Genomic DNA, 14,751 nt, shown 5'->3' with positions numbered 1-14,751 from the left:
AAGGAAGGCTAAGGCAGACTCCTGAAAGAACCTTTTGATGAAGCAGACACAGAAGAGAGGATGTTCTGCTAAATCGAGCATGTGAAAGGACACGTGATGAAGGATTCTTTGCTAACAACATGCATGTATTGGTCCACCTTACAATATGTAATTGAGCTGCATTTCTTGGGATTCTATACAGAGAAACAAACCAAAAAATGTCTGGTGGTATACTGCAGTTTCTTGCCACTTCTAAGGACTTGGGTTGATTGGATTCAAGTGCTGAGGCAAGGTACATAGCAGACACAATGTTTGGAGGGGATAAATAGGACTCCGAAGAGTGACAGAAACAGGGAGCTTGGCTTGCTGGTACAGCTAACTATGCAATGCTTGTGGGTCTGAGTCTTCACTTCCCTGAGAGAGGCATAGCTGAGAATTTCTCCTGGTGTACCTCTGGGTCCCTCCTGCTGACCTGAGCAGAGGCTAATGCCTGGCTGTCTCTGCTAGGTCATGTCACCTCTGTCACTAACCCGACTCTACTGAACTTGACTGCTGGTATATCCCTGAAGAGTTTGCAAGTGGATCGAGCTGCCACTGCTGGCCTGTGAACTGAACTGCTGATTTCCAGACAACACAACACAGAGAGGAGTTGCTCCAAAGAACCTTTCTAAACAGGTCCACTTCCCCGTATCCTTTCTTTTCTACGATCTCTGGCGGGTAGTGGGCTACAAGGGAGGTTAAAGCGTTTGAGAACCATCATTAAAAATAGGATTTGAAAGAATTAAAAGATAAAATGGATCACATCCACAAGTGGGAATCATGTCTGGAGAAGGGCGTAGCCTCTGCACTTAGATGCTTAGGGTATCCTGTCCCCGAAAAGGAATGGTTTCAGAGCTCAACCTTAGACCTGGAATCATACTGAAACAACAGAGGCTGAAACCTCTCCCTTAGGAGCTGAGCAATGAAGACAAGCTGTAAATCTGGGATGGTACAAGGTCTTAAATCCTGCCTGAGAAAACCTGCCTACAACCTTAGCAGTATGAAAAGCAGAAAGGTGGCAGTTCATCTTAACTCCATTTGGGTTTTGGGGGGTTCTGGGGTTTTTTTTACAACAGGATCCCATTAAAAATCACTAGCCTCAGACTCTGTATGTAGACAAGTCTGGCCTTGAGATTCCAGTAATCCTCCAGTCGCTGCTTCTCAAGTCCTGCGAACACAGGCGTACAACACCAAATCAGGCTTGCTCTTCCTTCCTTTCTCTCTCTCTCTCTCTCTCTCTCTCTCTCTTTCTTTCTTTCTTCCTTCCTTCCTTTCTTTCTTTCCTTTTCTTCCTTCCTTCCTTCCTTCTTTCCTTCCTTTCTTCTTTTTTTTAGGGGGGTGGGGGTGGGGCAAGGTCTTGCTATATATATCTGGACTATCCTAGAACTCACAGCAATCCTGCCTCAATCTCCCAAGTGTTGAAATTAAAGGCTTGTTCTACCAGGTCTGACTTAATGACATTTTTTTAAGGCTGATTTTCTGACTTAATGACTTTTTTTAAGGCTGATTTTATTTTTATGTGTGTGATTTATGATTTTATAATTATATGTGCCTTCATGCAAGTTTGCACACACATAAACATACAAATATAATTTTTAAACCTCTTTTTTTTTGGGGGGGGGGTTCTTTTTTTCGGAGCTGGGGACCGAACCCAGGGCCTTGCGCTTGCTAGGCAAGCGTTCTACCACTGAGCCAAATCCCCAACCCCTATTTTTAAACCTCTTAAACACAACTAAGGGGTGGGGAGAATGCTTGATTTTAGGTGTGTAAACTAAAATAAAGAAGCTTCAAGACACAAAACAATTACTCTAGCCTAGCTCACCTCATCACCTCAATGTAGCCCTTGGCAGCAGCCACATGCAGGGCAGAGGCCCCAGTCCGGGGGTGCCGGGCCTCTGGCATAGCACCCCCATTCAGCCAGCACCTTGTGTCGTGAAGCAGCAGTTCTTCTTCAGCCCGCTTGGCTGCCTCGACATCCACACCTGGGGGATGAGAAGGTGACACATGAACTCAGACAAGATGATCTAGGAAACCCAGGTGACAGTTTCAATTGCTCACAGCTTGGCCCCATGACTCAATGAGCCTTTCTCATCCAGTTCTCTGCTTGGATTCAGAAGGCCTGAACTAATGCAGTATTTCCCAGTCATGCTCTCTGCAGACCTGGGTACCACCAAGGGTCTTAAAGAATGGAAACCACAGACCTTGACCTGTATCAGTTAGTAACCTGTTTTTTGTTTTTAAATATGAAACCTCAAGTTTCCGAAGCAAACCTAGTACCTGATACCATGTAAGTTTTTCTATCCCTCCCACTGTAATCTATAGTCCAGCACCTTCACACACTGCGAATACTGGTTTCTTTCCCTCCTAAGTGTGATAAACCAAGCAAAACTTCAGTACATAATTGTATATGGTGACTCATACCTCTAATTCAGGCACTTGGCCTAAAGAGGATAAGCGTCGTGAATGTGAGGACAGTCTACGCTACGTAGTGAGTTTTTGGATTTTTTTTTTAATGTATGAGTATTTTTTTCCCACATGCATAGCTCCAACTTAAATGAAATCTATACAGCACATATTTGATGATAATCAAAATTTAAATGTTTAAAGATTTCTTTCCCCTTGTTCTTTATACATTTATTTCTCTTTATACATTATTTTCTTTTTTCTTTCTACATCCTGACTGCTATCTCTCCTCCTTCCTTTCATAATAAGTTTCAAACCAACCTAGACTAGAGTCAGATTCTGGCTTAAAAAACATTAACAACTTTAAAAAAACAAACAAAAAACAGTAAACTGGGGAGAAGGTCCAGCAGTTAAAATTACTGCTGTTCCTCAAAAGGACCCAGGTTCAAATCCCAGCACCCAGAAGGCAGGTCACAACTATTTATAATTCTATTTCCAAGGGATCCATGCAAACATGAGGTGCATATATATCTGTGCACACAGGCAAATTACCCAAACACTAAATACATACAATACATAAAATAAATACATCTTAAAAAACAAAACAACCCAGGACTTGGGAGGCAGAGGCAGGTGAACCTGAATTCAAGGCCAGCCTGGTCTACAGAGAGACCTTCCTGACAATTTTCCCACTTCACTTTAGAAACTGTGAGTACTAGGCTGAAGAGATGGCTCAGCGGTTAAGAGCACTGAGTGCTCTTCCAGAGGTCCTGAGTTCAATTCCCAGCAACCACATTGTGGCTCATGACCATCTGTAAGCACGACCATCACGATGCACTCTACTAGTGTGTGTCTGAAGACAGCTGCAGTGTACTCATAAAAATAAAAGTAAATTTTTTTAAAAAAGAAAAAAAAAGAAAAAAGAAAGAAACTGTGAGTACAACTGTGCACCAGTGCCACCAAGTGATGGAAATTTGGGTCATAAGACTCATGTACCTAACATCTTATTACTGAGCCATCTCCCCAGTTCTCCTCACTGCTTTAAATTCATCCAATTTAAAAATTGTTTTTGTTCTGTGTGAGAGAGAGACAGAGTTGTACATTTCCCAGATGGCCTCAAACTCACTATCTAGCAGACAATGAACATCCTGTCTACCTGCCTCCACCTCCCAAGTGCAGGGATTACAGGCTTCCACCGCCACACCTAGCTTACGTGGTACAGAGGATGAAACTGAGGGTCATGTCTAACAGGTAAGCATTTTACCAACTAAGCCAGCCTAGGACTTGAAAATTTCAAACTACATTTGTGGTTCACCCTGGATTTCCACTGGGTATGCCAGCAAAGACCTTCAAGCAGAACCTGGCTTTAAAAACTAACACAAAGGGGCTGAAGAGTTGATTCAGCTGTTAAAGACTAGGCTCAAAACTGAGACAAAAACCAACACAAGAGAGCAAACTGCAGGACTCACTAGTTCAAGGCCATCTAGGACTAACAAAGCAAGGACCTGTTCAAAACAGTCCAGTGGCAGGATGCCTGCCTAGAAACATATAAGGCTCCAAGTCCAACCCCTAAATACAGTGCGTTCCTTCCAGCTTCACTTCACTCCCTTAAAACCAAGGTTGACCAGCTGCTTCTTCAACACATATATATTCCACCATAAAGCTATATAAATGAAACCCAAGAAACAATCCTGAAAGTTTTTAGGGATCTTCTTTCTCATCCCAAGCCAAGGCCAACTCCATCCAGAGGGCAGCTGTTGCTAGATGCTACCTGGCAGCAGTTGGGTCCTGGCTCTTTGTGTCTCTTGGCCAGCTACAACTTCCCCTGCAGTGGCAGAGTTAAAGAATGTGTGGCTAAAATCCGTCCACAGTGCAGTCACAGAGAATACAGCAGGGAAGGCCAGGACCGCCCTCTTCCTCCAGACTCCTGCTTCCTTAAAGGGAGTCACCCTCACAGTTCTATCCTACTGTGGCAGGGAAGGGGAAGGGCGGAGTACCTTTGCTTTTCTTCAGCCACCGCCCAGTATTCCTGTGCACACTCAAGGGTGCCCTGTGCTTTGCACAAGCCAAGACCTGCTTGTGTTATTCACAGTTTTTCTTGCATAGGCTATTTGGGGCTGGCTTGTTAATTAGGGCTTTTATTTTTTGTGTAACACAGCATGTGTGCTGCTTGTATATCTATATATCTATCTGTCTGTCCATGTATGCATGTGTGTGTGTGTGTGTGTGTGTGTGTGTGTGTGTGTGTGTGTGCATGCGCGTCTGGTGCCACAGAAGGCTAGAAGAGGGTATCAGATCCCTTTAGGACTGGAGTAAGAAGTGCCCGTGTGGGTGCTAGAAACTGAACCTTCCTCTGGAGGACCAGCAAGAACTCTTTTTATTTTTTTTTTTTTAAGATTTATTTATTTATTTTATGTGAGTACACTATTGCTCTCTTCAGACATACCAAAAGAGGGCACCAGATCCCACTGCAGATGGCTATGAGTCACCACATAGTTGCTGGGAATTGAACTCAGGACCTCTGGAAGAGCGGTCCATGCTCTTAACTGCTGAGCCATCTCTCCAGCCCCAAAAAGAACTCTTAACCCCTAAGCCACCAGCCCCTCCATCTCATCTTGAGACTGGATCACTCAGTGATTCAGCTAGCCTGACCGGCTTGCAAGTCACAGAGATCCTTCTATATCTGCCTCCCAGCAACTGCTAGAATTTCAGGTACTGGCTGGTCTTGTCTATATGGTTGCTGGGCATTCAAACCCAGGACCTTAATTTGTGCAGCTAGCACCTCTACTGACTTAGTTACATTCCTAGTCCTGAAAATGAAGGGTATGTGAATGTTTGTGTAAATACTGAATCTGTTCTAAGAAAAAATTTTATTACATTTAATTGTGTCAATGTATATGTGCACTCAAGCACATGCATAAAGTTAGGGGACAGCTTGCAGGAGTCACTTCTCTCCTTCCAGCATGTAAATCCCAGAGACTGAAATCAGAGGTCAGGCTTGATGCCAAGAGCCTTCCTTCACCCACTGAGCCACCTCACCAGCCTGAAAATAAAGCTTTAATGGCATTCAGCCATATCTGTTTTTTCTCATCTTGTCCTTGGCTCATTTCCCTCTATAGCAGCTGATAAAGTCATTATAATAGGGACTGTATGCCCTGTAAGGCCTGAAATATGTACTGTCCACCCCTTTACTGGTAAGTCAGCTGACCCCTGCTGGGATCACTTGCTTAAAAATCAGGCCTTATCCACCCAACCTTTCCCTCTCAGCAACTAAACACTGTGCAACATTCCTAAGCACTCATACCAACTAGAAGTACAAACGCTAGGAAAGGAGCTCAGGTCCACAGCATCAACCATGTTCAACTCCCGCCTGAGCATTCCCTCCAGGCATAGCTTTCCTGTTACCCAAGCCTGCACCTATAACTATCAAGGCCACTGTGCCTGTCTCTGTATGCTGCAGTCCTCTGTCCTTCCTGGATGTCAAAGGAGATGGCATCCCCTTTCCCAAAAAGCACTTAAGTCCCGTTCCTACCCTGTCCCTCAAAGGAGTTCTGCCAAGGCCCAACCCTGCAGCCCGAGCCACAACACACAACTGCTAGGGCCTGGCAGCACACGCCCACCCTTCTTCCTTCAGCAACCACATCCTGACTTCCTCCCCTTATGCTTCTGCGTGACTCTGCTCAAAGCCTAGTCACAGGGCGACAGGTCCTCCTACACAGGGATAGGCTCTGGGTCTGACATAAATCCTCTGCCAGAGCATCACACACAGAAATGGCTTACCAAGGTTGGGCATCAGCCTGCACTGCTAGAAGCCTTGCTAAGCACCTCAATGAGAGAACAAACCTGACATGACACCAAAGCAGCTGCTGCCATTTGGGATCTATCGCCACAGACTGAAACACTGGAGCTTGGAAAGATGGCTCAGTTTGTAAAGTATCCACCACACAAGCATGAAAACCTGAGTTCAATCCCCAGCATCAATGTAAATGACCAGGCATGGTTGATCACTTGTAATCTCAGCACTGGGGAGGCAGAGACAGGAGGATCACTGGCTAGCCAAATAAGCCCAATCATCAAGCTCTAAGCTACTGAGCAACCCTAGATCAAAAAATCAAAGTGAGGGCTGGAGAGATTGCTCAGCGGTTAAGAGCACTGACTGCTCTTCCAGAGGTCCTGAGTTCAAATCCCAGCAACCACATGGTGGCTCACAACTATCTGTAATGAGATCTGATGCCCTCTTCTGGTGTGTCTGAAGACAGCTACAGTGTACTTATATAATAAATAAATCTTTAAAAGGAAAAATCAAAGTGTACCGCTAAGTTGAGTGTACTTTGAGCTCTAGCCTCCAAACGTAGGTTCACACACACATACATTTACAGGCATAAGAAGAACTAAATTTCTATACACATTAAACAGTAATTCTATCCTACCACATTTTTATTATACACGTATTTGTGTATATGTGTGGGAATCACAGGATAATAATCACAGGTCAGTTTCTCTGCTTCCACCATGTGGGTCCCAGGGATCAGACTCAGTTGTCAAGCTTGACAGCAAGCACTTCTACCCACTGAGCCATCCAACCAATCTCCTTACCCCCTTGTTTGGTTAGCTTTTTTTTTTTTTTTTTTTTTGGTTCTTTTTTTCGGAGCTGGGGACCGAGCCCAGGTTTGGTTAGCTTATTGAGTCAGGGTCTTTCTGTGTAGCCCTGGCTATCCTGGACACTGTAGATAAGGCTGGCCTCAAACTCAAATATCTGCCTGCCTCTGCTTCCCAAGAGCTGGGAATAAAGCGCTGTGACAGGATTAAACCCACCACAGTCCTGTGCCCAGGGTTATGCACCTGGAAACCACACTTGACGCTCTGGTTCTATGAATTTGGGAGCTCTGTGTGACTGTTCTCAGTATCTCATGCAAATGAGAACTTCGAACTTGTCTTTGTGTGACTAGCTTACTTCATTTAAGCCCTTAAGGTTCATCTAAGCTATTAGATGAGTCAGTTTCCTTCCTTTTTATCTGTATAGACCACATTTTGCTTATCCATCCATTGATGGAGTTCCTACTCTCCCTGATCCTGAGGAAGGAATTCACAAACTAGGCCAAGTGCCACAGGCTGGACTACTAAGCCACACCCAAGCCCTAAGATATTGTAAATATGCCTGCACGTGACTTTCTCACTGCAAACACCACAAAATATAAAAAAAGAGAACCAGGCATGGTGGCTCACTGCTGCAACCCCCAGCTCTCAAAAGGCTGAGGCAGGAGAATCTCAAAACCACACTGGACTATACAGTAAGTTTCACAACAGCCTAGGCCAATTAACTAAATTAATAAAATAATAAACATTGTGGTCTGAATCTTGGGGTGCTTATTTTGCTGTGTTCAGTGCTGGGGATTAAACTTGCCCATACTCAGCAAGTGTTCTACCACTGAGTAGCATCCAGTCCCCTCCTCTATTTTTTTTTTTTTTTAGATTTTATTCTTATTAGTTTTAATTGTATGTGCCTGTGTATGTGCATGGGCAGAATTCAGTACTAGAAGAGACCAGAGATACAAGTTTCCTGCAGACGCTGAAGCTACAGTAAGCCCAGATACGGGTGCTATGAACTAAACTCGATCCTCTGGCAAAGAAGAAAGTATTCTCAGAGACTCAGCCATGTCTCCAGCTATCTGTCTGTCTGTTCGTTTATCTGTCAAGTTGGCTCTGAACTCAATCTGTAGTTCAGACAGACCTTGAACTCACTATTCATCCACCAAGCCTGGCAGAACAGAATCTGAGAAATGTATCAGCACCAGCAGGGGAAGGCAAGACCAATGGGCTCACCTTCACTAAAGCCTCTCAGTGGGAGAAGCTCAGGTCACAGCATGAACTACCTTGTGGCACTGAGGGTGAAGGCCCCAGGCTGCCCCCACCTCTTTGTTGGAGAGGGTAGAGCAGCAGGACCTGATGAAGGAGGGACTCTCCATTATCTGGGCAGAGTTTACAACATCAGCAACATAGTCTCAAAGAGCTGAGGAATGAAAGGGAGGCTGGAAAGGGAAAAACAAGAAAGGTATTGATGCCTATGTGTATGGAAGGAAGGAAAGCAGGACAAAACAGTAAAGCATGTCTGTTTAGACTGCTATTTCATCTCTGTGAAATGTCCATGTCAGATGCATTCCTAAAGACAGAAGGCCTTAGAGATGGGATGGGGAAGGGACTAAAAACTACAGGGTTTTTTTTTTTGTTTTTGTTTTTTGGTTTTTTTTTTTTTTTAGGGTAACTTTAACCATACTTTGAAATGAATGTGGTATTGACTCTACAACTCCGTGGACCACAGCACAACCACGAACCAAGCACTCTGAATGGGTGAACTGCTAGGTTTGTTGATTATAGCCTCAATGCTGCTTTGTGGTAAAACCACTGGCAGGCTGGCCAGTTTGCTCAGCAGGTAAAGGTGATTGCCACCAAGCCTGACAACCTTGAGTTCCATCCCTAGGACCCACATCATGGAAGAAGAGGGTGCCCACTCCCATAAGTTATCCTCTGCCCCTCACAATGCATAAGCTTTCACATTAATGATAATAAAAAGACTTTTAAAACAGCAGCTGGAGTGCTGGCACACATGTATAATGCAAGTACTCAGGAAGCTCCAAATTCAAGGTCAGTCCGAACTAATACTGAGTACCAGACCAGCTAGGACTACATAGCAAGACCCTGTCTCAAAGATAAATAGGACTAAAGAGACAGATCAGTGGTTAAGAGCACAGGATGCTCTTCCAGAAGACCCAGGTTCAATTCTCAGCACCCAGTGAGGTTTACAACCATCTGTAACTACAATTGCAAAAGGATTGATGGTCTCGGTGGGCACCAGACATGCATGTGGAACAGACATACTTAGAGAAAAAAGACCCAAACACATAATTCAACAAATTCTGTGATTAAGCCCAGGAAAGGGTCTAAGGTAGTAGTCATAGTATTGAGGAAACTTTTCTGTGTTTGAAGTTTTACCAAAATAAAATCAGGAAAAGGAAGAGGAGCTTGACTCAACCACTGTTACTGCTGCTCCACTGTAACCCAGGGAGGCTTCTAAAATCTAACCTCCATCTCTTGGTGCTGACTAGCTACCAAGCATCCCCAATTGACTCACAGCCACCTGAAATTCAATATGCCAAAATGTTAAACTCATGTCTTTCCACCTTGCGTGGTAACATGCAAGAACAGGGAAGCCAAGACTATCCTCCCATGATCCATTTGTCCTCTCTCCCCTCTTACCTATCTGGACACTCCCCAGTGTGGAACTGAAATCTAGGGTACACTGGCGACTTATGTTCCTAGAGAGCCTGCTAAGCTTCACAACATTCCCAAACTAGCCTGCTTCCCAATTCCTTTCCTTCCAGGCCCTGCATTAGGGAGCTAAGATCCACCCAGCTGGCTCTGGATACTGATTTGTTTGTATGCTGATACAATCTCATGGAGTCCAGGCTGGCTTTGAACTTACTACATAGGGAGCATGAATTTGAACTCCTGATCCTCCGGCCTCTGTCACCCAAAGCTGGGATTATAGGCACACAGCACCACACCTGGCCTAGACACTGAGCACTAGATTTTCAGGCCAGCAGAGCGGGAGTTCAAGCCTCAAGAACACAAGCACCTCATCCAGGAAAATGAATAGGGCCAGACATGGAGATTCAAGGGGCTCCTAGTTCCCACTGAAAAAAACCAGGACACAATGGTCTTAGGAGGTCAGGAGGGAATCCACTATATGTCCCAGTCTAGGATCTAGCCATTTTGCTCCTTACTCCTGGACAAGCATTTGCTCACCATACCTCCATTTCTCAGTTCTTTGGGGCTGAAATGACAGACACATTCATAGCAGCCAGTACTCTTATTTTGTGTCTGGTAGTGTCTCACTAGACCCTTGGTAACCCCATTTTACTGGGGAAGAAATAGAGGCATAAAGAGAGCCGGAGTCCAAGGAAATGGGCAGGACCTTTGGGCCAAGACTCCCAAATCCCAAAGCTCTTAATCCCATGGGCCCACCTCGGCGAGTGATCTCTGCTTTCAGCAGTCCCTCCATGGCATCTGACTCAGCCAGGTCCAAAGGCAGGTCCCCGTCACTGTTGACAGCAGCGATGTTGGCCCCATGGCTCAGGAGGTACCTAGGGAAAAGGAAAGGTCAGAGCTGCCAGGCCTGGACCCAACACCTAGCCCAAGCCCTTCCCTTCAACCCTTGCCTCACCTAGCAATGTCCAGGTACCCACAGGAGGCAGCCACATGCAGAGGCGTCCAGCCCTCGTTGTCTGCCTGGTTCACAGTAGCACCCTGCTCCACCAGGAAGCGAACGACTTCCAGGTTCTCATCTATGCAGGCCTGAGGATGGGAACAAGCCCATCAGCTCGCATCTCACCCAGCCAGAGGCCCGACACGGAGACTTTTCTACAAAGGGACCCAGGGCCAGTGAGGAGTGTGGAAAGCAATGCAGATGGCTCCAATGTAAGTCCCAGGGGTCCTCCAGCCACCAGCAGCTTAAAATATCCTAGTTACTCCATGTTTGGGTCACCTGAGCATGAAGAATTCATAGAGACAAGAGGAGGCTCCAGAAGCCAGGATGAAAATGTAGACCTGGAAAAATAGGACTGCCATCCCTGCATGTTATTGCTGAACATATTCCTGAGATGGAGGAGCCCCAGAGCCCAGACATGGCCTCCCAAAAGACAGGGCGCCTTGATCAGACACGACCCAGCACAGGTAGTGGAAGAATGATCACCCAGCCCTGAGTTCCATTCATAGCACAGGAAAAAAAGATTATCACCACAAAAAGACACACATGCACCTCCTCCCAGAGACAAAGCTGAGGTCCAGGGGCATATTTCCCAAATTTTCCTGTGCGCAGGTCCCTCAGAACATCTTTTCCAAACAACCCACACCACACTACTCCCCCCTCCCGCCACACACACACACACACACACACACACACACACACTTCCTCACCCTTAGAACTGAAAGCTTGGGGAGAGGAAAGTCTCACCCTAGCCAGCACAATATCCAGAGAGCTGGTCCCCATCCCTGATGACACTGGCTAGACACTGGAACCACTGAGTCTAGGGAGGGGGTAGGGTCCCCACTCCTGGGCCCTCATGAAAATTAACCCCCTTCTTCAAGTTCAACCATCTGGAGAAAGAGAGAAGGAAGCTACGAGGGCCAAGAGCATGAAGTCATGGAAATTTAGGCTGCAAGAGGGGGGCCACACGTGCCCTGGGAACGGGATGAACTCTGGGCTTCACTCTGGGCTCAGTTTATTTCCACCCTGTTGTCATGGTGATGGGAGGGGGGGCAAGGAGGCAGATGGGCCTTTCCCTTTCAAGGACCTGGCCGGGCACCGGCATCCATGTGAAAGATGCCTGAGGCTGGGCACTAGGGACCCAAGAATCTAGGCCCACCTCCTCCTCCCTCAGACACAGAACTCTAGCCAATCCTCTTTTCTTAGACCTAGGGGGCCAGACTTGCCCCTCTTCCCTCAGACCCATGTGTTTGAGCACACAATCTCTCCCCTGTTCAAACCTAGGACTCTTAACTCCCAGCCCTGCCTACCACAGACCCAACTCATAGCCATTATTGGACAAGGTAGATTATTGGACAAAGGGAAGAAAAAAAGAGTATCCCTGCCTTGGTGAGGTAGAAGCTGGGGCTCAAGAAACAACACAGCAGGAAGCTGGTGCCCCAACGAGGGTTTAAAACTGAAAACACAGCCCCAGGTACAGAAATCAGGAGACACTAGAAGCCACCAGATGGAGTGACCAAATGTCCCTGTTTTCCTGGGACTGCAACTAGCTCTGGGAACTGTCACTGCTAAAGCCAGGACAGTATGAGGTGGTGACACCACACTCGCCCCACTCTAGACCCCAGCTCCCTCTGCTTACTGGCTCTGTAAACCAACTGCTCTCTTTGAATCTTCTCTCCCAATGTTCCACGCCTCCTGAAAAGTTCTCGAGTGAGTTCACCAAAAATCTCTCCATAGTGGGAGGAGAGTCCCACTGGAAGGCTGCTGGACAAACCAGGCCAGGCCTGACATTACAGGTTTCTGTCAGAAGAGGTACTCTAGTGGCTCCCAGCAGATCCAGAAGAGGGATGCAGTCAGGAGCCAGAGATTTGGGTGGTGGACTGCTCTCCTTGACTGATCAAAGATGCTGAGACTCTGAGAGGGGCCTCAGGGAAATAGTGTCCTGCTGTATATAAAGGAAAATGTCCCAGACAGCACTGGGAACAAATTCCCAGGGTATACCTGCAGTTCATATAGGCCCCAAGAAGGAGTTTCCACATGACACTTCTCATCAGAGTGTCCAGGTACAGCGGTGACCACTGCTCCCATTCCACAAATAAGAAAACTAAAGAACACTCAAGATACAAGAGACAAAGAACAAACAGTCAAACAGATATTAGGTCAGTACTGACTGACTGATTTTGTTTTTGTGACTAGGTCTCATGTGGCCTAGGACAGCCTCAACTCACTGTGTAGCTGAAGCTGACACTGACCCTCCAAGCCACCTTGCCTCCACTTCCCAAGCACCTGGTTTCATGCACTCTAGATACCCACTCTACAAACTAAGCTACATCCCGGGACGGATGGCTTCTGAGTGTTTTTTCTCTACCTGCATGCCCGAAAACTGAACCTGTCAAATACCATCCCTCTGTGTCCCATCCTCAGGCAGCAGGCTTCCCTTCCAGGATCCCCTCTGTTTCCACTAGACCACCATGGGATCCTAGAAAGGAGAAAAGAGGACAACCCAAGAGATGGAATTGCCATGAAAGAAGGCTGCTCACCAGAAGACTGACATTGGACCATCACTGAGACCAGGCTGGAGAACTGGGATGTAAGCTCTTGTGTGACTAATCTTGTCCTTGATCATCCTAACTGTGAATAAAAGCATCCTGAATCCAGAAGAACCCAAACAACACAAGATGATCCTGACTCTCGGGCACAGAGCACTGGAAAAAGTAATGTGTCCTGGATACCCAGGGTTTTAGTGGAATAGGTTCTATAGTCCTCTGGGAGGTGATAAGGTGGAAATTCAGGAGAGAGGGCATACTTTTTGAAGAAGGACGCTTCCCAAATAAAGTCTAAGAAATGAACCAAGGATAGATAAGGTGGCCTTGTAACTCCAGAAATGAGAAGGGCAGAGACATAAGGATCTGTGTTTGCGGCTGGCCTGGACTACATAGCAAGACCTTGTCTTAGGCAAAACAACAACAAAACAAAACAAAAGGAAAAGTGATCCTGCTCCTGGAAGAGCGAATGCCTACAAGTTTCCCCCAGAAGGCAAATAATGTGGACAGAGAAAGAGTTGAGGAGAAACCTCTTTAAGAGGTGGCAAGATCCCAAAAGGAGGGATGAAGAGATAATTTAATGAAGGACATGGGGTTGAGATAGGAGAAAAGATAAAGAAAGCAAGGGAAGACCCAACAGAGGAAGTGCCCTTTCAAGGAAACAACGTGATACACTGCCTAGAAGAGGAAAGACCATCCTGAGGCCGCAACGAACAGCACAAATCACAGGAAGAAGAAGAAGGCACAAAGATGGACCTTCAAAGAAGTGACACTGAAGGACCTGGGCCTAGTAAAGAGGAGGGTTATGTCAAACTGCAGGAGAACGAAACCTCAGGCCTGAGTCAGGAAAGACTGCAACACAGTCAAACAAGTACTAGCCAGGAAAGGAGAAACCGAGCCTGCGTGGGCACGGAAGTAAGCAATGCTGCAAAAGATGCACGGGAGAGATGACAGCACGAATGACAGAGAAGAGGCGGCCACAGAGCAGGCGGGATCCTCGGCGATGGCAGAGTCGAGGAAAGGTGGCTCAGAGCCGAGGAGGGAGGATGCCCGAGTGGTGAAGACGCGGGACGGGGGCGCTGACCTGGTGCAGGGCGCTGATGCCATCGGCGTTGGTAGAGTCGAGCACCGCACGGGCAGGCGGAGGGACAGCGGGGTCAGTCGCAGCGCCGGACCCGGGACCAGGATCCGCTGCACGCAGCATCAGGCGAGCCTCGTCCAGATCACCGCCTGCACAGGCCGCCAGAAACTCGGCGGCGCGCTCGAAGCGGACAGTGCGGGCACGCCGCTCCCCGGGGCCCGGGTCAGCGCCCGCCCGCGCCCCCCACTGCCGCAGCTGCTCCTGCCGCCGCTCACGGGCGGCCGCTGCAGCCGCCGCCGCCCCCGGGCCCGCTGCCGGGCCATCCTCGCCGGACATCGCGCCGGCCCGCTGCCCGCCCGCTCACCAAGCGAGCGAGCGAGCGAGCGAGCGCCGGGCGACGAACAGCCGCCACCCGCCCGCCCTGGGGGCCGCCGGGAACCGCC

General features: G+C 47.4%; 1 protein-coding gene across 6 annotated transcripts in view; it reads right to left on the bottom strand.

Annotated features, from left to right (window-relative positions):
- Ppp1r12c (protein phosphatase 1, regulatory subunit 12C) overlaps positions 1-14,751 on the bottom strand; it is a 22,961-nt gene extending 8,210 nt beyond the window's left edge. For 2 of the 6 annotated variants that reach the window (XM_087581345.1, XM_087581346.1), the window contains exons 1-4: positions 11,395-11,500; positions 10,643-10,773; positions 10,444-10,562; positions 1,841-2,000 (exon numbers count right to left, since the gene is read on the bottom strand). In XM_087581345.1, coding sequence (XP_087437471.1) covers positions 1,841-2,000; positions 10,444-10,480 — 197 coding nt within the window. In that variant the 5' untranslated portion in view covers positions 10,481-10,562; positions 10,643-10,773; positions 11,395-11,500. Of the gene's footprint in view, positions 1-1,840; positions 2,001-10,443; positions 10,563-10,642; positions 10,774-11,394; positions 11,501-14,311 lie in introns of those variants that run through there. The other 4 variants (XM_087581339.1, XM_087581343.1, XM_087581337.1 and 1 more) reach the window with 3 other exon arrangements.

The sequence above is a fragment of the Rattus norvegicus genome, chromosome 1 (assembly GCF_021556685.1).
Source record: "Rattus norvegicus strain SHRSP/BbbUtx chromosome 1, alternate assembly SHRSP_T2T, whole genome shotgun sequence".
NCBI classification, from domain to species: domain Eukaryota; kingdom Metazoa; phylum Chordata; class Mammalia; order Rodentia; family Muridae; genus Rattus; species Rattus norvegicus.
This window is presented reverse-complemented; position numbering and strand designations above follow the sequence as displayed.